Source organism: Eutrigla gurnardus, assembly GCF_963514095.1.
Source record: "Eutrigla gurnardus genome assembly, chromosome: 12".
NCBI lineage: Eukaryota > Metazoa > Chordata > Actinopteri > Perciformes > Triglidae > Eutrigla > Eutrigla gurnardus.
In genome coordinates, this window is record NC_139926.1 from 12,356,527 (window position 1) to 12,383,683 (window position 27,157).

The 27,157-nt window shown below is 39.8% G+C and overlaps 1 protein-coding gene across 5 annotated transcripts in view; it reads right to left on the bottom strand.

The window, feature by feature from the left end:
- Positions 1-335: 335 nt before the first annotated feature.
- Positions 336-27,157, bottom strand: part of epb41l5 (erythrocyte membrane protein band 4.1 like 5) — a 34,858-nt gene continuing 8,036 nt past the window's right edge. Inside the window, exons 3-26 of one of the 5 annotated variants that reach the window (XM_084022312.1) lie at positions 26,073-26,177; positions 23,001-23,043; positions 22,646-22,724; positions 22,370-22,414; positions 21,731-21,783; positions 19,612-19,732; positions 19,313-19,400; positions 19,045-19,133; positions 18,849-18,918; positions 17,261-17,430; positions 16,076-16,182; positions 15,796-15,814; positions 14,967-15,030; positions 14,633-14,751; positions 8,223-8,374; positions 7,831-7,928; positions 7,491-7,625; positions 7,141-7,208; positions 6,249-6,371; positions 4,627-4,705; positions 4,084-4,152; positions 3,855-3,914; positions 3,474-3,540; positions 336-2,508 (exon numbers count right to left, since the gene is read on the bottom strand). In XM_084022312.1, the coding sequence (XP_083878438.1) occupies positions 2,453-2,508; positions 3,474-3,540; positions 3,855-3,914; positions 4,084-4,152; positions 4,627-4,705; positions 6,249-6,371; positions 7,141-7,208; positions 7,491-7,625; positions 7,831-7,928; positions 8,223-8,374; positions 14,633-14,751; positions 14,967-15,030; positions 15,796-15,814; positions 16,076-16,182; positions 17,261-17,430; positions 18,849-18,918; positions 19,045-19,133; positions 19,313-19,400; positions 19,612-19,732; positions 21,731-21,783; positions 22,370-22,414; positions 22,646-22,724; positions 23,001-23,043; positions 26,073-26,177 (2,079 nt within the window). In that variant the 3' untranslated portion in view covers positions 336-2,452. Of the gene's footprint in view, positions 2,509-3,473; positions 3,614-3,854; positions 3,915-4,083; positions 4,153-4,626; positions 4,706-6,141; positions 6,179-6,227; positions 6,372-7,140; positions 7,209-7,490; positions 7,626-7,830; positions 7,929-8,222; positions 8,375-14,632; positions 14,752-14,966; positions 15,031-15,795; positions 15,815-16,075; positions 16,183-17,260; positions 17,431-18,848; positions 18,919-19,044; positions 19,134-19,312; positions 19,401-19,611; positions 19,733-21,730; positions 21,784-22,369; positions 22,415-22,645; positions 22,725-23,000; positions 23,044-26,072; positions 26,178-27,157 lie in introns of those variants that run through there. The other 4 variants (XM_084022310.1, XM_084022311.1, XM_084022313.1 and 1 more) reach the window with 4 other exon arrangements.

Below are 27,157 nucleotides of genomic sequence, written 5' to 3' on the forward strand. Positions count from 1 at the left end.
GACTAACAGAGCTGACATGTTAACAAAACAGTCCGACGGCTCATCAGAGTGAATGTCCTTTGGATGAACTCTTAGTTATATGGGATTAAAAATTCATCATTTAAGACAAAGAATATTAGTAGGCAAAGACTAGGGTGCTAACACTGGATGATGTGCTTGAAGAGTAGGCATAAATTAAAACCTTGTGGGAGCTGCAATAGCAAAAATAAATAGCTATGAATAAACAGTAAATACACTCAGATTGAGTCTATCACTTTAAAATCACTTTGCACACCGGCTTCTGCTGAGTCGGTTGTGATTGCTACATTTGTGAGACAAGAGCATGACTTCTTAGAGAGCTAGTGAATGTAAACAGGACTTGACGACCACATTTGGTTGTCAAGGTCAAGGTTTCATAACTGGTTTAAGGAGACAAAAATCACATCTGGTCGACAGTAGTAAATCAAATTGACAGTAAAAACAAAAACGGTTGACTCCTACTGTAGCAAAGCTTTACTGAATCATGGTCAGGTATTCCAGAAAGAAAGTGTATATAAAATTGCAGTTGAGAGATCACAATGTTTTTCCAGTCAGCTCCATCAGTAATGTGTTTTCTACTTTTGTAATTAAAAAACACCTCAATTCGGAAAACCTAACTGTGTAGTAACAATACTGCCAACATAATTTCCCCCAAAAATAATATATATATATAACTCTACTTCATATCTACAGCCAGCAGATACAATTACACTGAAAATACAGCAAATCTGTACGCTACACATGTAATATTTGAACAATTACACCGAGTAGTAGCAGAGCTTCTTAGCGGCTAAGAAGACATTGTAAAACAGTCACCTTCCCTTGTGCAAGACAGATAATGAAATCACCATCATAATGACAAACCTACAACATAACTTAAATGAGAGTTTAGCCTTAGTGGTTACAATTCATGGGGTAATGAGATTTTTTTTTTTAAATGTCTATCTTTTAAGAATCAATGTGATATACTTCATTAATAACTCAGAAAATAAACTTTGCTTGTACAAAATCAGTTTTTCAGATATTTGACAAGTTTTCCCTCCAGTTATAAACTGTATTAAGAAGTTGTAAAAGAAAAAAGTGGCATCTCCAGCATTCTCAGATGAGACTATTTGAATACATTCATTTCCTTAAGGCAGGGTAGTAGCTACAGTGTGTTAATAATACCAGGAGCCATGTTCTGTAACAGAGTCAGATTACTGTCTAAAATTAACTCAGACATGCAAGTTCGGTAATCTAAAAACGTAGGTTTCAACAGCATGCGAGTCTTCAAAGTAAAAATGATCGTGAATGAAAAACTGTCTCAGGTAGAGGCAGTGATTTCAAGTTAAACAAAGTATTGGTTCAACACTTTGATCTGCCACTCAAAATCATGATAATAGTATATACAAAGGAACATAATATAGAGGGTCCAAGTAGAGACAAAGATCTAACTTCCATTAGTGGTGTTCAAAGCCTCATTCAGATGGTACCCAAATGTGTGAATTCAAAAGGAATGCGATCAGAAAACAAACAAAAGAGAAGGATAATAAAAAAACAAAAGTGGTCGTCTCTATGGTCAATGCAAAAAACATATTTCAAGGTCCAGTGTTGCAAAAAAGTCATCCAGTGAAGTTTTTAAATCCAGTGGCTGTCGAAAGACAAATTTCACATGTAGTATTGACCCATTTAAAAAAGGTTTGTAGCGTGCTACGACGACAGTACAGAAACATATCCACGATTCATGAGTCCAGACGTTTTCATCTCTTAGAATCAACATTTTAAGTAGTTGTCTGTCTTTTTTTACTTCTTCACTCAGTGTAGTTCAGTGCAGAGGCGCTACATGATGTGTGATCCGTGCGTGAACAGCTCAGAGTAGCAGGGATCCAGTGGTGTGGAAAACCAGGGATAACAGCACGATTCAACACAGGGGGAGGAAAGCAGCGCTAAAAGAGACAACCTATCCTTTTGAAATCAGTAATGCTTTTATGTACCTTACAGTGTTTTTAGTGCGTCAGCCCCAACCTGACCTGAAGTTGAGTAAGAAGACTTTTCATCACTTGTCGTCTTCAAGGACATCTCATTGTAGACTTGCTAGTTACAAGTTTTGGTTTACTGGATGGATTCAGTGAACTCATAAGAGATTCACAGGTAAGATGCTCTTAAGATGTTAATAATGGAGCTATATGTATATGCTAGGCTTTCTGTCATGTTATCATGAAGGGGCTGTCATCATAATCTTATTAATTTCCTGTGTTCAATTTCTTCAGTCGGTTTGTCAGTGTGGCTGCAGTTGTGTTTGTGGTATTTGTAAGCTGCCTCTTCCCTGGTTCCTCTTCGTCCTTAGTGTTCCGCACATCCGGCCCAACTTGCTGGTGTGTGGGTGGGTGAGGTGTAAAAGCAGTCAGGGAATGTTGTGATGGTTGCTCCCGATTTCTCCATCAGAGCTCAGTGGTCAGGAGACCTCTGGGTTTGGCTCCGTCCCCTGAGGCTGGCTGCTGACCCACAGTGCTGCAGGATGCAGGTAAAATGACGGCATCAGAGATGGATAAAAAAAAAAGTATGATGAGGATGAGGAACAGAGAGTTGAAATCATCATCATCATGAACATTTCTAACACAGGTTCTCAGTTGTAACACCTAGAGTCACAGCTTTTAAAGCTAGGATTGGTAATGTCCTTCAAAAACATTTTTGTTATACTTGTTGATATTCTCATGACATCCCGACAGGATGTTCAAGGTTTACGTCCATTGTGATACGTTTCCTTTCATAATGATAATTTTGGGGCAGTGGCTTTGGAGGGATGGTCTGTCAGTGTTTACAACTTCTTTTTTAATCTAGCTTTATTAATCCCCCCCCCCTTCTCAACGATACCAACCCTAGCTTTAAACAATTTACAATAAGAAAAAAATGTGTTTCAGGCATAATTCGATTTTTTTTTTATGACTTTTGATGTGTGTGTTGGAAGAAGTACTCTTACTTTTAATGAAGTAAAAGTAGCATTGTCTTAGTGTAAAAATACTCCATCACAGGTAAAAGTCCTGCATTCAAAATCTTTCTTAAGGAAATGTACACAAGTTTTAACATCAAAATGTACTTAAAGTAAAGTGCTCATTATGCAGAATGGCTGATTTACAGCCAGTAATCCATCCATAATAATAAATCCTAGTTTATTAGTTGAAACATTTTTGTATTGATGATCGGAGTCTGCAAAGTAACGACTGGTGACTCTTCCAGGATGATCGACTACTGTGTTTTACAGAAGAAAACAATGTTGAGCCCTCAATGTGAGCATTTCAGAACATAGCAACACCAAGCAAGAATGGCATGTGATTCAGCTCATCTAAAACTCTTTTGCATTGGCATTTCAGCTAAAGGGAGGTATTTTCCTGCTTGATCAGCAGGGGGCAGCATCTACCAAGCTTGCTTTAAAAACAGCTTAAAAGTGCGGTTGTTTCAAATCTCAAGAGTTTTACCTGGAGGAGATGGTGTTACGCGTGTGAGCGAGGTGAGGGAGGGCTGAGGTGAGCGCTGCTCCCCCATCTGCAGGGAGAAGAGGGTTGACCTTAGCAGGGGGGTCAAGGTCGAGTAGGCCGTTAGTAAAGACGCCGGGAGGCTGCATTAGAAGGGGACGAGGGAGAAGGAAGGGGGTCATTCTCTACATTGCCTCTACATCAGCCAAAGCAAACAGCAGCTATGCAAGAGCATATGGATAAGTGAGCCCTGAATCACAAGTTTCAGGACATTCAAATAAGTAAACACACACGGAATCAAACGTTTCATAACAACTCGTGTGGAAATAGGCAGACAATTGAACAGGAGAAAACTTTGGGTGAATACAGAGATTGAGCACTCACAGCCGTAGGAATGATCCAGCGAGGTGTGATGACAGGCTTGGGCTGCTGCACTGGTGGTAGCTGAAGGACAATCAGAAAAATATTGTCATACTACATTTACCATACTAATTTATGGCAGTGCACCTTATCACCTTTGATCACTGATAAATGATAAATCATTACACCAATATATTTTTCAGGAATTGATTGAATTACAAAGTTCTCCACAAATGTGAGGACTGTGATTTACCACAGGAGTTGGATCAGTGAAATCGATCAGGTTATCAGTGTTTTTCAGGTCAACTTCCTCTGCTTTAACCTGCATAAGGACAAAAACATACCAAACCATAACTTGTAAACAAAGAGCCGACACAAATGATATATTAAGACAATGCATTTTACTTTGCCTTCATCATTCATCTAACATTGGGGTTCTTGCTTTGGACAGAAGCAGTAGCCATGTTGCTTAAATGTTGTTGGTAGTTGATAGACTACGAAAGCAATCTGGTTGTCTTTACGACAGCGACACCAACAATAGTAGCACTAGGAAACGCTGGGCGTGGTTGCCACTGAAACTGAATTTCACAGGGAGCCATTGAACTACACATACAGTGCACTGTAAGTCAAATAGTACAATTAAAATGTAGATCGCCTGGTATAGTCAACTTTCAGTCTGTCTTGAAATAATAAAGCTGGACATTTTCATGCAAGTCAGATCAGATGGATTGTAGGCTGGACGTCTAAAAATGGCCCGTACTCCATAATATGGAATGACATCACTGTTATGAGTTACCTTTGGTGCCATGGCTTCGCTGGCAGACTCGGAGGGCATCTTGGGAACAAGGCTTACATCTTCAGCTAGCCTCTCAGCACTAAAGAACGAAAAAAGGACATAGAATTTCAGGTTTTTATTTTTCACGGAAAAATGTTATAATAATAATGTTGTAATAATAATTCATTAATTAATAATTATTAGTGCTGTCAACATTAACAGTTTTTTTTAATTATCCCTGTAATTTGTCTGCGTGAGAAACATTAGATGTGGCGTGTGCTGCTTTGTCCTCTGACAATGCAAACAGACTGGTCTGTCTCAGTAACGGGCTGAATGTAAAGGAGGACTAAGCTGACTTGTTGTTCTATGGAGTGAAAAGGATTTATCATTCTGACTTCACAGCAGATTATTTCCTTGTTCTTTTTTCCATATTTGCATGTTCTATTGCGGACCGTTTTGAAATGTTCTGTTATAAGAAATATGCCCTTTTCAAGCTGACAGTCAATTTTGATGGCCTTGATGGTTTCTTTGGAAATCTGTAGTTCACATGAGAGAATCTGTGCTTAAAGTTAAAAAAAAGCTGCTATTTAACAATAGTATTTGAATTTAAATACTTCCTTTGTGTTGATTCTACATAAATTCCACCATTTTACATTTAAATATCCATTATAACATACTTTATTCTTAAGAAAGAAAGCAATTAATTGCGATTAATTATGGCAAATTGTGCGATTAATTAGTTAATTTTTTTTAATCGATTGACAGCACTAATAATTATACATTTAAATTATTTTTGATTGATGCTCTGTGACTGACTAATAGATTCAGTGATGTATATTTTTAGCACAGCATAAGCACATTCTCCAGACTGTAGAAGATAAAACAGCCCAGATGGCACAATGAGCCTGAGGCCTTGCAGCCATTATGAATTGTCAGGTCAAGCGTCTCCATGCGTCTGTATTTTGTGTCATAAACACTTATGTGTAGAGACGCCAGCAGTATTCAGAGAGAACTCAAGTCATGTGACTCAACACACAAAGAACACACATGTTCACTGCTCAAACATACCAACAGATGTCAGTAAAGACCGGCAAGAAAAAGAAAAACATTTTTTTCCCCAAACGATTATTGTGAATTGTATATTTTTATATCCTGTAAAGTGGCTGGTCTACATAAGATTATACAGTGAGAATACAGTAAGTGGGCGGTTTAGTTGATGCCACTGAAGGTAAAGCAGGCGGGCACCGTAATCTAAATGCACCCTTGTTTTTACTCACTAAACCCCGTCTGCATACCCTTACTTTACTATTTTCTATCCTGCTGTATTCATTCCTTCTAAAGATCTGAATAGACAAAGCTTATTCTTTCTTCCTTCTCTAATCTGGACATTGTTTTTTGAATCAAATGTAGGTAACAATTTTTACTAAATGTATTGTTTGATTTATAGATAAAAGAGGAGAAAACAGATATGCGTGTCCTTATAGAAGGATTAGGAATCTGCAGCAACTGTAAAAGAGTCCCTACCCTGCTAATCCATTCCCGCAGTTTTCTTCAGCCACAGTGGGAATAATGACTACATGTATACTGAATTTACCTGGCAGACAAATTAAAGCAGCAAATACATACAGACACACAAGACTGACCTGGCCCCTGCTGATGAGACCAGTGAGGCTGGTTTGAGCAGGTCCCAGGAGTCTTGGACATCAGGGCGACTACTGATGGACAGAGAGGAGTTACTGCCCAATCGCCCAGTACGCACTTTCAACCTGGAAGCAGACAGTACATGTTCTTGTTTTGTATTTATACTTATTACTATAAAACATTTGGGGGGGGAATTACATTTAAAATGTTTTTTTTTTCCTAAAGTGACTCATTCAACCCGATCCACTGACTGCTAGATGATGACGGGGATTTGCTTGACAATCTGTGGAGCCCTGCTTGTAACAATGAGCTGCAGGTGATGTAATGTTTCTGAGCTTCTCTAATAATCCTCATGAATATTCAAGTATTGATTAGGCCGAGCAGCAGGGAGTGCTGAGATTGGCTGAAACAATGTGTTGACAGTTGGCATGACTAAGGAGGAACAGGAGGAGGGAAAAGGCCCAATTTCCAGACAATGGAGCTTTTCTCCTGACTGACTGTACTCATAAAAAAGGACAGGAGATGTTTTGAATGCTGAAAAACTTAATAAAGAAACAAACAAATATTTTTGCAAGGTTGAATACATTTTGCAGAAACTAGGGATTTCGATGCCTTAATCGCTAATCGATCAACCACAAGGACATTTTTGACAAGTTATTCATGTTGGTCTATAGGTTAATTTATGTCCATATGATAACCAATTAAGTTGTTCAGACAGGCTGCACTGTACCTGCACCCAAAAAATTAAAGGAAAGACATTTACAACACAAAGACTTTATGGATGTAGCGCTTTGAAATGCAGCGATAAAGCTCCTTGAGTCAGTGGAGTCGATTAGAAATATGTATCTAAAGACTGTACTTTTGAAAATGAGTTATTCTAGTGTGTAGTCATACCTGGCAGAGGCCTCCTGCAAGTTACAGTTTTTATCTCCAACAATTATGACATGTTCCTCCACAGATCCCTACACAGAAGGAGAAAGATAGACGATAGATGAATTAAATTTCCTGAACAAATTAGAAACGTCCAAAGGTAGGTCTACCCAGTACTAAGAGTGCACTTGTTTAAAGCATTTCAGCTTCCCACAGCCAAGTGTTCGACCGATGACTGGAAAAACAAACTCACAAACAATAGAGCAAAAAAACGCTCTCAAGAAATATTTTTTCAGTGTTTTGTTAAAACTAAGTTCTACACTGGTCATTAGCATTTAACACCTTTCACCAGTTTAATGGTGTGTGATCCTCACCTTGAGGGCAGCAGCCTCAGCTTGTGCTTTCAGGATGTTACTCTTCAGATCCTCTGGGATGCACAGTGGAGTGACAACTGGACTACTGCCTGTACTGCTCAGACCACACTTCTCCGTGAGCTTCACCACATCCTCCTGTTGGAGCAAGGTCGGGTGAGGAGCACACATCCCAAACACAAAAGAAAGAAAAATATGGTTATTACTTCTGAATAAACAGATATCGCTCTCACTACTTTCTCTATGCTTGGACCAAATACAATGTGTTACTAGTCTTTATCTGGTTTTTATGGTCCTAGGATATGAGTAGAAAATTAACATATATTCGAACAAAAACACCCACCTGATTGTTCATGGCCATATTTACATTAACATTATTTCTTGGCGTGCTAAGAAGCGGACTGCTCTCCAACTCCAGCTGCTTAAGACGAGATGCTGCATCTAGAGAGATTAAACAACGTTGAACGAACCCATACAACAGCAAAGTAATTCTTCAGTGCATGCACATTATGGATGACAAGACAAAGATTTCTTCTTTCTGTATACTCCTCTTGAAGTTCTCTTTTGTTTACTGACCATTGACAACATCAGCTCTGGGAATTGAATAAATGTTAAATAACAGACAATAGAAAAGGTGTGCCAGTGTCTCATAGTCTGACACATTGTCACTATACTATATTATCCTGCCTGAGACATTTTCATCTTCGTGCTATGCTAGGTTTTCTGTAGCCTCACCAGTGAGGTTGAGGGGATCTTCCCCGCTGACAGCGGGGGTAGCATAGGCTTTGCTTGAGCCGGCCTCATCTGTTGCGGTCACTGTGGTAACGACAGGAGCCCTGAGGACGTCATCAATGCACGTCTCCATCAGGTCAGCAACAATGGGCACACTAGAGACAGACAAAAAGGAGAAGAGGAGGATATAAAAGGAAGATGGCAGTTAAAAAAAAATCATGTTAAAATAGAAACAAAATGGAGATAATACAAGTGTTATATTACACAGCTTTACAACTTACTTGCGGCATCCCAAAGACATAGAAGAACTCTGCAAAGAGGTCAAAACTGGCCCATGGTGATATATCAGGAGACAATTTAGAACAACTTCCCACAAACAAAACAACAAAATAATAAATATGATAGAATGTTGAATGAAAAGCAAATTGTTTAGTTTCACATGTGTTCCAGTGGGTTTGACACGTAGAAATTCATCCACCACATTTATGATTTGGAATAGATATTAAAAAATTATTGTTACAAAGTACAAAGACAATAAGTGTTCTTTCTATGATAATGATATGAGTCATGTGTGTCCAGATAGGAAGACACTGGAGAAAAGGTCTTCTCAATAGGTCAAGGAGCATGTGTAAGTCCATAGAAATAAGTCTGCAGAGCAAGCAATAACTTGTGTGGGGGAGAAATGTGGTGTAGTATTCTGAGAATTTGAAGCAACCTGAAGCAAAACATTTGATACATGGATTTCCGTGGAAGCTCTTCCAGCAGCCCAGTAATTACCTCATATTTTTCTAGCCTGAAGACACAGTGAAACATGAGAAGTATATATTACTTTATACTGCCTGCAAGAACAGCAGCGAAAGCAAAACACAAAAGATGTGAAGAAAAGTACAATGCTTTGCCTGAGGAGTCACAAACCAAATGTATATAAATACTCCCACATGTGAAGTAATCCATGAGGGAAACACAGAGGATGCATCCAACCCTCGAGTGGGCAATGAACACAATGTGTTGTTTTACACTGAACACATGCACAATTGAGAGATTTCTTTGGGAGACCATTTTAACTACCTAAAACTTTAAATAATTAAAGTAGCAACCAACTTCTTGTCATGTTCAATTCTGAAAAATAGCCGAGTGTATACATTCCGTTAAATGCTGCAATTCAATGTCAAGAGCAAGAATTTATAACAACATTTTTAAATGTAATTTATTGTGTGTTCGACAGCTAAGGCACAACTTGGGTGACAGTAAAAGAAAATACAAAATATCAGTACATTTTCTGTACTGACCAAGAGCCAAAAGCCTGGTAATCCTTCTGTGTGTGTACTGTACGCAGTGTGTCTACTAAAAGTAGCAAAGCTATGACACGCACAACACTACATACTCTTCAATGTCAACACTAACCCTGTCATTTTTCTCTGAATATATTTTAACGAACAGTTGAGAAAAATATACATCCTTTGGTCAAAGCTATGTAAACATTTAACTAAATAATATAATTAAATTACCTTCATTGGTTGAAATGTGCAAGAAAACATTTTACAGTGGTATAGTTCATGTAGGCAAGCATCCAGTGATTATCTACTTCAACACACAGCTCTATAAGCCAAGGCCACCATTAGCTGGGTCATATATCAACACCCCCAACTGTCCCTACACCACTAAAGCTGTTTTCACACAAACAAATAAACATAAATAATTTCCATTTGATTTTGATTCACTTTGGAACATTTTAATGGAATTATGCTGGTTTCATTTATTGCTATAAGTTCGAGGAGTTAAGTCCAGCACCTTTGACAGGAAGGAAAGTAAACTAAACTATGCTAAGAACCTCTCAGACAAATCTCTATACACTATTGACCTTACCCAATCATCTTTTAAAACACAAGCCGCACATCCATAACATGTGCAGAACAGATTTAATATAGATACTTTCATAAAAATCATTAGATGCAATCAATTAAGATAGCAACAGTGTTTGAAATATAACAACACAAAACTAAATTTGAGAGAAAGAAAAAAGGCGCACAAGAGGACTTTGTAAAACCCTCCAGGCAGTAACTATGTGACTTATTGTTTCCTTGCAGAGTCGTGAGTGGAGTTGAATTCCTAAGCCTCACATAGATACCATCTCACCCCAGCCAGCCAGCTTCACCATGAGGTCAAGAGTGAAGGACAGAGGAAGGAAGGGGGTGAGGAGAGAGAGCACGAGAGAGACAAAGGAAGTGTAAATGAAGGTAACAAATTAAAAGTAAAATAGGAGAGAGGCGGAGCACAACTTTTCAGAATTGCCACTAGAGCAAGGGTCAAGGCGAAGTGGAGGAAATTGACAAACATTGAGAAGAAAAGGGCAGTATCTAGTGTGATGGCAAACTTGGAGAGGTGTCAGACTGTGAGGGGTGTTACCAGAGTGAATATGTGATCATTTGAGTGGTTTGTGTTGAGGAACGTTTCAGTTAACAAGGCATGTTTCACACCAAATGTTTCCTTCCATGTGGCACAGTCACCACCACAAATACCAGACGTTTATCGTGGGTGAGTCACTGCTGAGGCATTCCCATTTATTAGTGTGCTGTCCAAGTCAGTACAGAGGGTGAGACCGTTGGCAGGTCCTCGGATCTGTCCAACTCCTTGTGTGGAGCTTTGATGAGACATGAGCAGGAAGGGTGTAGGGAATAGGAGACCTGAGGAGAACAGGGTGGTGGGGGAAAGACATGGGGAAGGGGGCAACCAGGAGGGGGATGTAAAGAGATGGGGAGTGAGTGAGAGGGAGTGTAGGTACACCAAAAGCAAGACTAGCCAAGGAGAGGAAGGGAAGCATCGAATGAAAACAGCAAAGAGGAGAAGGTTTAAGGGGTACAAAGTAAAAAGTGAGACAATTTGAGGCAGCTGATAATGAGTGAAAGAGAAGGAATAATTATTGGAAGTGTAGTTCATATGGACTCACATGCAGGCTAACTTTGTAGTCTGTCCTTGCATGTATCAGTAACAAGGTTCCTTGAGGATTGCCTACTGTCGTGCTAAGAGCTTTTTTATATTGTCATAGGAAATAATTTCATCTTAAACTAGGGAGTGGCAAGAAAAACCCTGCTGTGGCCAAAAAAATGATTTATTTCAGTGAACATGAAACAAATCAATAAATGAATAAGGCATTCACGGCAGTGATAAGCCACGCAACTTATGGCCTATTCGTTGTTCTTAAGTGTTGTGCATGTACACTTAGTTAAGTGAAGTGGAAAGGGTGTCTCTGGAGCGTCAGTGACCTGGCTTTGCACCTCTAGTGCCCGAGGTCTGATGGCGTATGTCAAATCTGAGTTTACATATTAAGTGCTAGAGGCTCCGAGCTGGAAGCTGTTATTCATGATGCCAGTTTCACTGGAAGCATAAGAGGCAAGGGAGCATACAGTTTCCCATTACAACTGCAAAACACTGACCAACTTGATGATCCCTGACTAGATTTACAGCAGATGAACTTCTACAGACCTTTTTTTATTTTCCTTATACTCTCTCAATAGAAATAGGGAATAAAATGTGATGCATTTATTCAAATGGCTCTAATCTCAAAGTGATCTACTTTCACTTATGATAACGTGAAAGAGAAGAAAGAAGTAGAGAAGTGGAGTAGCTTACAAGAATGAGAGAAGACAACAGATACAGACTAAGCACTACATGGCAACTTAAAACAAACTTTTTACTGATTCCTCAAAGTGAAACTTCTAAAAATCCTTAAACATAACCAATTAAAATAGTTTCATTTGTATTGTTTAACATTACACTTTGGTTTGAAACTGTCCAGTGCTGTTGCACACATAGAAAACATTATTGTAACGGTTGTCTTACTTACTAAAAAGATATATCTATGATCTGTCATTATGTATTACATATTATTTGGATTATATCATCAGCATAAAAGGCATATCACATCACAAATTGACATGTATGAGCAATAGATAGACATTAGTATGTATTCTCTTTTGAGCTTAGAAAATTTGAAGGATGGCAGATGGATAGAGGAGATTGATAACTTTAGCGCTCCATGCAAAATTCACAGTGCATTGGACTTAAAGCCGGGAAGAATTGAGTGGGAGGAGAAAAGGTAGAAAACCAGGGATCAGTCTGAAGTATTAGTGATACAGTCTCTTTCAAAGCATCCTCCTACTTTCCACTGAATTGTAAACCGTTACCATGGATTGACAGAATAAACAAGAACTAATATTGTGTGCTGATAAAATACACAAGAACTTGAAGGGCTTGTGTCAGTGTTGAAAAAGCAAGTTTTTTTTTTTTATCATTGGCTCGACAACACTAACACCACTGAGTAAAGTGGGCCTGTACCTGCAGTTGTGTTAAACCTAATCTTGTTTAAACACACTTAAAACAGACATGAACTGGGAAGTAAAATATCGGAAACCCCCACGTTATCCAGCACAAAGCGAATAGTGCGTTTTAAAGGGACATTGCAAAAAAAAAAAAGGCTTTGTTGTCGTTTAAACTTTGAGCAACAAAGCCTGAAAGAGGAGGCTACAGCATAACTTGTGTTTTAAATCATCACTGTCTATGCACTGGCCGTGAGCAAGATGTCTGTGAATCCTTTTTCAGGGGAAAAATGGAGAAATATTCCCCTGCTCTAATTCTAGGCAATCCTCTTTGTACAATTAACCAGAAACCGGATCAGACTGAGCTGCAAATCTGAATGAGCTTTGTTCTCCAGAAGCCAGAGCAGTCTGATCACGAAGTAAAAGTACCTGGAAAACTACTACTACACTGGAAAAGAGACACATATTGGCAGGTAATGTTTTCTTACTGTCTCGCCATTTCAATCCTGAAATCTTTTCAGCAAAGTCCTTAGCAACACTAATTATGTTGTCGATAACCCGGTTGACAACTCACACTGGTCCTCAAATATTGTTATAATAATATTATCTAGTGGACAATTTAGATGGTAAAAAAGGGTTTAAAGCACAGTAGGTGGTTCACATGCACAGCATGACTGAAAGTGACTGAAAATATCTACAAACCAGAATGCACCAAAGACTTGAACAGAAAAGATCCAAAGCTGAAATCATATCACTGATTCAGGATACCAAAAACTACATCCCAGCACATCACCCCAAATCATAACATCGCTTCCTGCACCGATTAGGTTGGCATGTCATGCTGATCAAAAGTGGAGAGACAGAAAATCACAGGAGATAATGCTATCGCAAGAGAACCCTTCTCCAAAGCCAAAATCACAAAGGCCACCACTGCAGAGCGATTAATTGGTTAAAGCCAGAGCAATGGCGAGGTTCAGAGTTTGATCGTACCTACCTGGCCTGCCTCCGGACAAGACCAATGTGTCCTCAGTACATGTTAATACTGGAACACACAGGGGGGACATTGCAGGTTTATAAGAGAGCAGGGTGCATACATATTTGTATGAACATTTGTTTGCAGACCGACAGAGAGACAGAGAGAGAGACAGACAGACAGACAGACAGACACACGCGCTTCACACAGCACATGAAAATGTATCCAAAAATACCAAATTTACAGTAAAAAAAACAGACCTAGTGGATATTTATACACGCTGTTCAGACTTCCTTCCTCTGACTGAAAAAACGCTTCCCATAAATACAGAACAACAGAGGAAGCAACAAGCTATGAAATATAAAACTACAAAAAACAATACAAAAGGAAGTAAAGGCGGGGTAGGGCGGTAGTGAGAAGAGGTCAGCTGAGTACTAGGATAGTTTATGTAGATCATATTAAAAGCAGGAGAAATCCTCACAGGAGTAAGTCTCTATTCCCTCCCTACTACCCGTCTCTGTTGGCTACTTGCTCTCTAAGTTATTTTTTCTAAACTACAGTCCACCTTTCTTGGGCTTAAATCTGCCACCTGTCTGAATATTGTACTGCTGCATTAAAGTCTTTTGGTATGTGCTGCACTCTACTAAGACACACACACACACACATGCATGCATGCAGACACTCAAGCGAACACCCTCCTTCATGGCATTGCAAATGTTACATGTACATAACCTGAATTTTATGCACACTTGCAAAACACAGCAGGGATGTGAAAACAGGGAAATATAAGAGCTAAAGATGAAAGGAAAAGTAAACATACAAATACTCTCTCTTTCTCCCTCCCACCTTCTTTCCTGCCTTCCCTGGTCACAGCAAGACAGGGTCAGTGGATAAGCCATGCTAAGCTACTCTCGTGGCATTAAGACTATGAAAGACACACCCAGCTATCCAACCACTTCTTTCAGCACCCAACAGGGATCAGTAGGCCACCCCAACCATTCCCAACCTGGTCATCATCGATGAGCACTGCTGTGAGCTGCTTCTGGGATATGACAAATTAATTGGCATTTAACATAATAAAATCACTCCACTCCAAAGAACAGACTCTGAACTCGGGGACCAACCTCCTCTTTTCTCCTCCGGGACTCCTGGGTAGAGCCTCAATTTCCATCGGCACACAGGCAGAAGCAGCTACCGGGCTGACCACAGGCACAGATGACCAGGCACCTCTATTGGGAGAAGCCTGAAGGTGAAAAGGACGAGAGAAAATATTGTGGTGGCACAAAGACGGATGAGTTGAAGGTATATAGAATATTGAGAAAAGGAAGAAGGAATAAAGTAAATAAGAAAATGCACAGTTACAATCTCTAGTCATGAAAGCATACAAGTATTGTTGACTCTACTTGATGTCGTATGCTCTGCGTTCCTGTATAATGGATGGAGGATTGAAATACTTACAGCACTAGTGCTCCTCACCTTGATGCCTTTGCTGGAGCTGACTCCGTTGCCTGAGGAAAGATACCTGAGCAAAGAGAGACATTGAGATTTTATTCAAAGAACAAATAGCAAAAAAAAAAAAAAAAATCTAAACATTGTATGAAGATTGACCTATGAACCATATTTTGGGGCAAAGCAGATGTCCAATTAAGTCAAATTTATGACATTCCCATTATGCTTGTTTTAAAGCATATTTAAAGTCTACCAGGTTGTCCATGAGTCATTTTGCAAACCCCCATGCTTACATAAGACGGCAATGCTACGTCCTTTTCGACACAGCTTTAAATATTGCATAATATTGTTGACTCAAAAAGGACCTCAATTGTCACAGTCGCGATTTGTCAGGTGCAATAAAATCACAATGCTTTGACTCAACTAGTCCCATGATGGCTTAAAACTAACACTGACATCATGTATTTAGCTCTCACACACAAGCCTATAACAAAAGGTCTGCTACTAGATTACAATTCAAGCTCAGGGTGGAACTAAATGAATTGAGAGAGAATGTGCGAGTCAGAGCACTTCAAGCAACAGGATTTGATAACTGTAGATGCATTTAAATGAAATATATTGAAAATAAATATTTCCTGTTTATCGTAAAATACACAATGTAAAAGGGATTACAAAGCAACAGTTGTACAACAGGTAAAATTAGATACCATTTCTACAAAAATCAACGAATGTGTATATGATTACCCTAAAATAAAAGCTGTACAACAAGGAGAGGAGAGATAAAGTAATACAATTAGGCAATAATACAATGCTATTGCTTAAATATCAGTGTACTCACTCCTGGGGATGGAAATGTCCTGTAAAAACAACAACAAACATAAAGATAGTGTGAAATTCAGGTAGATAACCCTAAAAATGCAAGGGTTGTATGTTTACATCATGTAAGATATTTCTATTTCTGCATGCAAGGGTAATGTCTCACAGTATACGTGTATATACTATGCATACATGTGATTGCATTGCTATATAATGCAACGTATTTAACGTTTTGCTATTGATCGTTATGTATATAGGCAATATATACACATAAGCTGTGAGTGGGTGAGTGTTGTCCTCACCTCTGTTCTGCATGGTTCTTCTGGAGTAACGTCGACTGGGCCTTCTCTCAAAGGAGGCCGACCGCCTCGCTTTACTTGCCTTGGTTGTCTGATACTCTGTCTTTCCACTGGCCACACAAACACAAACATGTATTTTCACACTTGAAGGACTTCTGTTTGTTCTCAAACAATGAAGTAATGGTAAGCCTGATCAATACAGGCCAAACCATTAAATACAAATTAAACCTTTTAAAACTATTTTTTTTTGTTTTGGATAAATCAAATTGTCCAAAAAAACAAAAAAGGCACAACGATGACCCCTTCTGAACTCTGGGCCCATCCAAGCGATAACCTATTAACAACAAACCCGGTCACCTCTGTGTAAAACCAACATTACTGCCAATGCTTATCCGACTGGGTAATGTTTAAACACACACAGAAGAGAACTAGCTGGCTAGTGCGGCGTGTTGACATTGAGTGCCTGACTTGTATCACTGAAAGTATTTGTGCGTACACACGTGGGGTTCATTGTATGCAGAGAATGATACTGTGCGTCAAATTAGGACCGTCTGTTGGTATGTTCAATCAAGTCATTAGTGCTCAGGAAGTGCAGACCGCAACACACTGGAGTGCTGAACACTTTATGATACAGATTAACAGAAAGAGATGTCAAAGTGAACCAACCAATAGTGACCTTTCTGTATGCTACAACTGCTTGTAGAACTTGTTAGTGCAAGGTTGTTCTCGATTCAATTTATTTCGAGACTGGCGTCAGCAGTGATTGTTTTAAAAGGAGTTGAATATTTATAGAATCATTTATTTTCTGTTTCATACTTGGACTTAATTTAATTTTGAAAAATCTTTGAAATCATTTTTTCCCCTGTTAATAAGGAGAAGAAAATTCTGGGATTTAATGTAGTTTAACAATAAAACATAAGGTGAATAATTTTGTATGAGCTGTTAACCCCCAAAATGCAGTTTTGCAGGATTAAACATAGGTCAAACTAATTTTCAACAAAAATCCGTTTTTTTTCTATTCATGCGCGTTGAATCAATGATTTTTTTTTTATTGCCAGAGACTTTTAAGCCCCTTGTATTTCATATAAAAGAAAGGACCCTTGTGTACCCACCCACTGAGACGAGAAAAAAAGTGGCTCATCCAAAGCATCTTTAACCCTTTGATCGGCCAGGACATCGGTATGTTACCTGTATCTAAAACGTGATCCCATGCGTATGAATCCAGGGCGTGCAGAGTTCTTGTGTACCGGCCCTCTCAGCCTAAAGAAAGCATGGTGTTCCACAGCACATTTCCAGAGGTGTTTGCAGGCCTTGGGATGGTCCATCCTGAAGACAAAGGTGTGCTCCTGTTCTTTGCCCTGAGGAGGATTGTTGTAAGGTTATTTTGGTGATACAGAGAATGGGATAAGTTTTCTGTAGCATACAACATGTCATTTACAGAATAGACCACACGGCACAAATTCAACACTTGAGTCATTTGAAACTCCTGCAGTCCTAGCAGACATATCTTCAGTTGAGTTCATGTGCTAGCTCTCACTTGTGGAAGGAGGAGACCAATGTGTGATAAATGAATGGCTGCACTGCAGTGTACAGGCACTACCTCAGTTTATTTAATTTCTTCCGGATCTTTTAAATCTACATCCTGCCTTAAAAGGACCCCTGACTATCTCACCCTACTCTATACAGAGTAGCATGTCCAGGGAGCATTGAGAGTTTGCTGATGCACAGCCTTCAATTTAAGTCTGTGGGAAATCTTTGCGTGTGTGTTCTGATGCAGCCTTATAAAACCTAACAGGAAACACCTAATGCCTACAGACTTTTCTGTGCCAGTAATGCAAGTAAAAGAGAGCAACAATAGGTATGTAAAATGTTACTGTATGGTTTTCAAGTAACAGATCCACAGTAAAACCTGCTTTGTTTGTTACTGTTCAGCTGACAGAGTGCCATATTGTTGTTCATGACTGATCCCAGGTCCTCTCTCATGCCCTTTTAGGACAAATCAAATTTTTTTTACAATTTATAGGATGTGGGGTCTTCCCAAAGTCCTCCAATCGTTGTGACAGAAGGAATTTATTGCCAAAACACAGTGACAGAAGCACACACAAGCTAACAGACATGCCGTGTATTCTCAGAATTCCAACGAGTCACCTGTCCTTAGAATTCTTTTCTAATGGGAAGATACGTTTTCACTTCCTCAAGCCACTGTTACAGAGGGCAGACAGGATTTCAATCTCAAAATGCATACACCGCTGACAAGAGCCAGCCTTCTCTCTTTTGGGTTCATCTCTGATGCTCTTGCTTTGTGTGTGTGAGATAAACAAGCATCTTGTTAGAGTAAAGCCCTGTAGTGAAGAGTAGCGTGCAGTATCTAACTGTTTAGGACATAGCATTGTGTGTGTGTGTGTGTGTGTGTGTGTGTGTGAGAGAGTGAAGGAGTCCGAGAATGGTGCATACCAGAAATACCAGAGGGGGCAGACTTCTTTATTAACCTCACTCACAGACCTCCAGGATGGACATAAACAGACTCTCCTCCTCTCATATACACTAGCCTCTGGGTAGTACAATAATAAGCCTTGTTTCATTTTGATTTGGAAGCAGCCTCCTTTTGGGCTAAGGCATTGCTTCTGACAAAAGAGGAATATTTCTTGTTTGTACATTTCTTTAAAGTGTGGCAGTACATTCATTATAATGAGGTACAGCATGTATGGAGAACTGCGATTGTGTCATTGCTATATAAAGTGTGTGTGCGTGTGTGTGTGTGCGTGCTCATGTTCACCTGGTCATCATCCTCCACCACCACAAGCGTCAGTTTGCTCTTCTTGAAATCCAGACAAGTGATCTTGGGCCTACACCAGTTAAAAAAAAACCCACATCCAACAAAAACACAGAAGAAGAAATCATGAGACCACAAAGGTGTTTCTATAAAGCATTGCAATACAAATTTCAGTAAATTAGGATATTAGCACTCATACCAAAAGAAGAGGCCTATCTTGGTTTCTCCTTCAAACACAAGAACTCCAGTGGGTGTCAAACCAAGGCTGTACTCATTACCATCTCTTGCCTACATGACAGGCATGAAAGGAAAAAGAAAGAAAAAAAGTAACACCAAATGAGACAACATTATGACCCTCTCACATATGTATGTTATGCACAATCCTTCCACTTCCCTTCAATCATGAAGGACACTTGTGATTCAGGATATACAGGACAAGCTGGTGAGAAAGAATGTGTGTCAGTTACCTTGACCATATGCATGTCCACTCCATACATTTCTAGCCACTTTGCTTTATTCAGGTAGTTAATTTCAGCTTGGGCTGGCATCTGACCTCTGAAGGAAAGAAGCGAGAGGGAGAAAAAAGATAGTAAAAAATGTCAAAAAATATTACTGAAGCTCCAAGCCGGAAGGATGAAAAAGAAGGAATGTTCAGTGTTGCCATGCAGTCCCCGGCCCAGCCCAAGCCCACACAGCACACACACTACAGAATGAAGCATATACATTCATTACCATCTGCTTTATTTGGTGACTTTAAAAATCGTACCTGCACTCCTTCCATCCGTTGTATATCGCTAGCTCCACGTCCTCTGTCTGGCCGGGGATGAAGCGAAATTCTGACACAAGGTCCAGATTATGTTCTAATGGGTCACAATCACCTAGCTCAGCTGAAACACACACAACACACACACACCACACACACACTTTAGTAGTCCCAATGGCAATTTTGTAGAGCACACTCACCTGCATGTGTGTGCAAAATGTTATGTCAGTTGGAGTCACTGTGTGAGGGGCGTGGCCTAAAAATATGTTAGGTGGCGCTAGCAAGCCTACTTTTTTGTGGCCGAATACGAAACCTTTATATTCAAAAAAATGTTCACCAGTTGACATGCGCACGCCAATTTTTCTCAACTTCTAAATATGATAAGGCAGCCAAAAAGGCAGTCGAAGCTGCGTAAGAATAGTTAGTTACACAATTACAAGAAGGGCCTTCACAGCCCGACGTTGACGCTGGCTTGGACCCTAATAATAAAGGAAAACGAAGGCAGGAAGTTCAGCCGAAGGAAAGAGAGAAGACAGAGAGGGTGCTGGATTAGGGGGCCTCCAAAGAGGATGGAGCACTAATGAGCTGGCATTTACCCCACAGTGACTGTGTGTGTGTGTGTGTGTGTGTGTGTGTGTGTGTGTGTGTGTGTGTGTGTGTGTGTGAGAAACAGTTGGTGCACGCAATCCATTCAATAAACATCTCTAATGATTCACACTTTGTTCTTTTGAAGCAGCCCTCTCTATAGTGCTCTTGCAGTGAAATATTGTGTTTCTAACAATTAGAGACAGTAAATATATTATTTCTTACGCTTTATCAGTATAGAGTGTCTCTCCATTTACATTGTGTTTTTAACGTTATAATGTTCCAAATATTTTATTCAGTCATGGAACCTATTATTTGTCAATTTTCTAGTGAAAGTGTAAGTGGCAATAGGCAGGAAGAGAACCCCAAATATATTTTTCCCAACAACATCGTTCCGGTTCTCCTTTTGGAATCTGTAGCAGTAACCCTAACCCCACCCTCCTCCGCTGGTGCCTCTTAATGCAATTCCAAAGTTATTTTAAAAGTCAGAATTTTTCACTCACTATATGCAGTACGGGAAAATCACATCTCAGACACATGTCTGAAATCTCATTCATTTTGCTGTTACCCAAAGCTACAGCACTCTTTGTTTTGCAGTCTTATTGTGTAGCGGAGGGATTTGTGTGGCTCAGCTGCCCATGGCAGCTATGATGCCAGGAGGGTTAGTCAAAGAGGACGGTGATTCACAAAGACAGCCATGACTGGTTCAAAAAGATCAAGACAAACTCTTGTGGAACAGGAACACATGGTCCAGTCCTGCAGCTGGGCTATTGAATATATGGCTCTAGTGAGCCTTATTGAGACGCAGTTCAGATGAGATGAGAAGTCGGGACAGTATTTTATGGCTTCAACGGTTACAAAGCAAGTGGGGGTTGGGAGCAGTTGGGCAGGTGGTAGGACTGGAAGAGATTCAAGCTATGTGGACGAACATTAAGTAGCACTTAGGGTCTTATAGTCACTGCAGATTTTTGGTATGCAAATGTACTATGTTCCAAACAAAACCTGCTTGTCTGACTCTCGCCACACTAACTGGTAGAAACACATGCTAAATGTTTGATCCACAGGCCTTTTGAGGCTATGTGTAGTGAACACAGTACATATCTCAACTCTGCAAAGGAATGTAGGGCTGCCACAATTAATGAGTGTAATCTATGACATTGGCGCTGTAAATGGGTCAACATCAATGTTTTAAATTGATACATGTTTTGTTTTTAAGAAAACATAGCCATAAAGTCGTCTGCCTGTTACTTTAGAAATTCCACTGTTTGAAGGGAAACTTTTCATCTGCTTGTTGGCTACTGCCTGGTGCCAAAGCTACAGTGACACAAACCCGCTGATGCATGCTGTCTTGTCAATAAATGCTAAAGATCTGGATTACAAAAAGGGGTTAGTGTACTGTAAGAATTGGGGAACATATTTTGATACTATATATATATATATATATATATTGACATAGCCTACAATTTGCCAACATTTTTTGGATTTAGTTTAGATCAACACAGAGTTGAAGCACACCCAGGACCCTTGCTATGCTTACCCTGTAGCGAGAAGGCGGCCAACTCCACTGCTGTTTCAAATGGACATTCTAGCCTGAAAATACAGACATGGTAAGAGTCAAACACTAAAACACTGCCATAGGCCATTAAAATCCCCCTATGATGTTTACTGAGTCAAACTGGCTGAATACTAATAATATGAAGTGGTAAGGTCAGTTAAATGACAGGACATTTGCTGGGCTACTTTATTATGATGAATAAAATGCATTACTCAACAATAATGACTGTTAAAGGGCCAGTAAAGCATTGACTCAAGTGCGGAGTGAGTATTTCCCCCTGTGAGAAGCCCTGGACAATCAGACTGGAGAACTACTCTGAATGCGTTCATAAGGTGGATAAATGTTCCTTTAAGTTTTATGAAAAAGGAAACCATTTTTAATTTCCTAGTAGTGTAGATCAAGCTTGTTAGTTTTGATATGCTTCTACATCAATCATCTACTAGCAGCACCAAAAACGTAGCTGTAAATACATGTAACTGACATGCTATCGCCAGGTATTTAATGTTACGGCACGTTCACCATCTCTTCGTTTATTTATTTGGAGTACTACATCAAATCCAGCGCATAGTACTTCATTAAGGTGGATGGCACTTAAAAGTAAAATTGCAGGAAAATACTTACTTGCCACTGAGGACGTCTTGCTTTAACTGTAACACAAATAGGTATCTGAGAGAAAAACAAAAGAATACAGTTTAATATGGTGATGGGATGTGACCAAATTCTGCATCTTCATAGAATATGTTACAGAAACAATAATTTGTCTTTATAAACAAACAGCACTTCTCTTTCACACACAAACCAAACAAGCAAAATAACTTACTTGCATAGCAACTGCTTAAGGCAGGAGATATGACTGAGCAAGAAAAATGTCAGGTAAATATTGGAGCATGAACTCACCTGGTGAGCTCCTCGTGAAGGTTGTTTGGTTCTGAGGAGTAAAACTTAACTCTCAGGTGAAGGCAGTATGGGGGGCCGACTAAAAAAAACGGAAGAAAGAACATGACAGCAGAGTAAATATTATCACTTTTAATAATTATATATTATGCAATAACAAAAATACCAGGGTGACATTTTGTGTCATGAACGTTTCCAGGTGCACCGCATTCAATTACACTTAACTTGTTGGTCATTAAAAAAATATTTAGTTACACATACCATTTGTCTAATAATACAGAAGTGCAAAACAGAGCATTTGTTTTTATAGGATGTTTTAATAGCAAGCAATTATTCATGTTTTGGGAGGTATACTTACTTTTCACTTGTTTTTTTATACTTTTTGTAACATCAAGCCAGTGCTGAAACAAAATAAAGGGATAACAATTAAAAAAAAAAAAAAAGTGAGCGAGGAGCTTCAACAACATAGATATGAGGTTAAGAAATAAGTCCATTTGCTCCCCAACCTTTATACCTGCCATTAATCAATTCACAAACAAACAATATTTACATGTGCAACTGAATGACTGAACACAAACTAAGTGGACAGTTGCATTAGTGAGAAGTTGAATTCTGGGAGGTCCTTTGCCAAATGCACACAAACACATCCACATGAACACAACACGCATGCTAAAGTCAGTGTTCTGTGGTGTAATTCTTCTTGGAAGTTTAGGCTCTACGAGGCATGAAAAATGTCAAGGAGAGGCAGTAGTGTTGGTGTGTGTGGATGAACGTTGGAGAGATAACACAGGAACTCGCAGCACTCTACTCTCCTCTCCCCCACATTCCTCATCCTCTCTCTCTCTCCCTCTCTCTCTCCAGTTTCTCCCCAGCGTCCCTCCCTTCAGTTACATCCTCCCACCAGCTTTCCCTCCTTCCATGGCCTTCACAGAGTATCAGCGTGAAGGAACTGGGTCAGTGGCAGACCAATGACATAAAACAGTTCGTCTCAGTCAGACCACAGCTTGACTCTCAGAACTGACAAGAGTCCCATAACCAATCCCATTAGCCCATTCACAGGCAAGAAAAAGTTAAAGCTTCCAATGGGTGAATAGTGTTTTGGACTGAAGTCTTAAGTCTGGCTAAGATGACTGGAAATGATAAAATGTAATATAGCAGTACTGAACACATGGATACAATTCTGGTGTCAGTCGCAGGAATGACATTAATGTCCAACAACACTTATTTGTCAAAATGTTTCAATGTTTTTCTTTTTTTAAGAAATCAAGCAACCCACAGTATGGCAATATAACAGCAGTATTTTTTTTTCTTTTCCATGAAACAAAGGGTTCCAGTCACATGCGAATGTTAAGTGCGACTAGAAATGTTCCTTGGTCACACCAGTGCATCTGTCTGTGAAGCGTAATGTTTTTTTCCCCACCAGCGAAGAGGAAATACCATGGTCTGAGCCAATCAGTAGCAGGGTAGAGGCGGGCCTTCGTCTCTGACCCAGTATTATTTTTCGCTGAAAAATAAAACAGACCGAGTATATAAGCCTTAATTTACTACATGTGAAACTGTAGCTATCCTGCTCTTCCTCGAGCGCCAAAAAATGAAGAGAACTATAGATTTTTTTTCTCATAACAAAAAAGGTGTTGTGCCCGTAACACCTGTCCTAGCACACACACAAACGACATCATCCTCAGAGTTAACCACTTCACCACATGTCTCCCGTCGTGCCCTAAGAGGTCCTGTGTCTACGACGCTGAGCCAGTGTCGCAAAGCGGGCAGTCTGGTGGTCGTAGTTTTAAGGACCGGTCGTTTGATTCGGTCTCTGGTTTGTTGCAAGGGGTTAATCCCCCAACTCAGTGAATTAACTTGGTCCAAAATAACTGACTCTCTGTCAGACCATCATCTCTACGAGCCAGAGCCCACCACCAGGCCAAAGCATGTGTGTTTCTGAAGGAATGACGTGTCCAATTTCCGTGGCACAGATATGAAAAAACAGCCAAAATGACAGAGCATGGCTGGGAACGATGCATTTGCTGTCGGAGCATCTTTGTTCCGAATTGAAACGTTACAAAAAACAAACAAGAAACACAACAACTGTAAAAAAAAAAAAAAAAAAGTTGGTCTGGAGCCCTGAAACAATTCAAAATTAGGGGTGGGTAAAAATATTGATACAGCAATATATCGCGATACTTTGATGCCCAATACAATATCGATTTTTCAACTCCTAAGATCGATTTAAAAAAAAAAAAAGACGCGTACCACTACCACTCCGGTAGGTGGCCCGAAGAGCCGCAGTCGGCAAGTCTGGCAGATGGAGTTGACTCCATCTGCCCGATTTCGAACGTTTACAACACTCACGCCCCTCCCCCTCTACCACAGAGCTCCTCCGCTCCCTCCCATCGAGTGCTCGTCAGTCCACGTGCACCAGATTCTGTGAACGCACCCATGTCTTCTGTCATCGATAAACTGCATGGAGTTCACGCTACTACAGAGGTAGGCTATGCTACGTGTCCAGAGGGGCGTTTTAAATGCTAGTTGATGCGCCGCTTGCCACTATTGCACGCTTGGTGGGCTGCCACTAGGAGGATGATTGAAAGGTGCTCACCTTCATACAATCATGCGCACACTTCATGGCTGCTTTCAACACTTTCACTGGTGGCCTTTCTGCTCGGGAGTTCACACAGACCAACACGGCAGCTCGTTTGGAAACTTTCTCTTATTTTATGAAAATAGTTCACCGAAATGTGTTCCAGAAAACATTTAATGCGAGAAATAAGCTAGGCAGTTGCTGAATTTGTCTTTATTTTAGATTGACAACATTCAGTTTAAAAGATTTCCGAGAGCGTTCGCGAGGCAGAGAGTTGAGCGGCGCGTCAGCATGACTAGATAGCAACTGCTAACGTCATTTAGCGTATGCCTAGCTTGAGGCGTGTGCCTGTGATATGGGGGGGAGGTGGGATCTGTGGCGTGTGCACGAACTGTGAACTGCGCTGAGTGGACAGGATGATACGTGCGCGGTTGTTTACACATATACCTTTACATTATTTTTATATGACCTCTTCAGTTCAGTGTTCAAACAGTGACACAAAAGGAGAAATATTATTTATTATTATTATTATTTTATTATTTATTATTTTGTACATTGTCACTCAAAATATAATGAATTTTATCCTTTTCATTATATTTTCAATATTTATTCCAGTGAATTTCATGGGAATTGATAAAATGGAGAGGCTGTTTTGAATGAAAAGGTTTTCACTCAATTTGTCCTCTGATCAATATCATCTGATGTACATATACAGGTACTTGTGTTTTAATCTTTATTTATATCGTTATATCGTGATATCGTGATACGTATTGTATCGCGAGGTTCTTGCCAATACTCACCCCTATTCAAAATTATAAAGCATTACTGTTTAACGTGCATCTCCAATCTTACCGGCACTTGTGCAGAGTCCATGAAGCGCAATCCAAAGTAGTCTTTTTCTATGATGTCCAGATGGTACATGATCTGGTCAAACAACTCCTCGCCTTTTGCTTTTTTCTGATCAGGGAAACACAAACACACAAACAAACAGAGGACTTAGTTATCGGAGTGGTAAAATTGCCTCCTCGAGGAGAATAAAGAAAACACAAGTTATAAAGTTGTGGTGATGAAAATAAATTTACAGTGTAAATGATGATGCACCATCAGGAACAACCCAAATACTAAGTAAGGAAGCAATGAAGAGGCAACTGGAATCAAAAACCTCAGAATAAATAACACAGGAGTCTGCAATATGAGTGTGCTTCTCATGTTGTTTAGGGTGCTCAGTGTGTCGAGGGATCTTCACGCCAATCTGAAATGAGGCCTTCTGATGTTGCATTTCTGCTCTGCTCAAAATATTTTTAGTTGCCTTTAATCTGGGATTTATCCTCCTCCCGAGTCGAGAAACGGTGTGGTTCTCCCCTCTGGTAGACCCTACATATCTGGTACTTTGGCTCTGTACAACAAGTGTGTGCAGTGCCAGACACGAGAACACTTTCTTCCTGCAGGCAGTCATTCTGATCAATTTATACCTATTTGTTTCACTACTCGATTACAGTCCTGTCTATTCATAACCTTTTTTTGTCTAGCTATTGCCTTTGTTCCAAGCCGTTATTTCTATTTCTGTGGAAGTACGTTGAGAGAGATGCAAAAAAACAGGTGATTCTGATTCCAACTCATCTGAAGAAGCTCAAAAGCTCATCCTTTTTTCCTCTGGCTTGAACAAATGTCTGGGCTGTTTTAATGGCACCTCCAACATATCGTTTTGAGCAGAGCTTAGTTTAAGTATAAATGCTCTGATTTCTGTTTCATGGATTTCAATAGAGAGATATGTGGAAATATTAACATGAAGTAATTTGGAACAGGTGTTGCCCTTTCTGAGGATCGTACCAGTTACTGCCTGTGTTCTGCCTCGGACTGGGAGATCTCTCTCTCACATGTTCAGTTTCTCTCTCTCTCCCCCTCTATCTCTCCCTCTCTCTCTCTCACACACACAC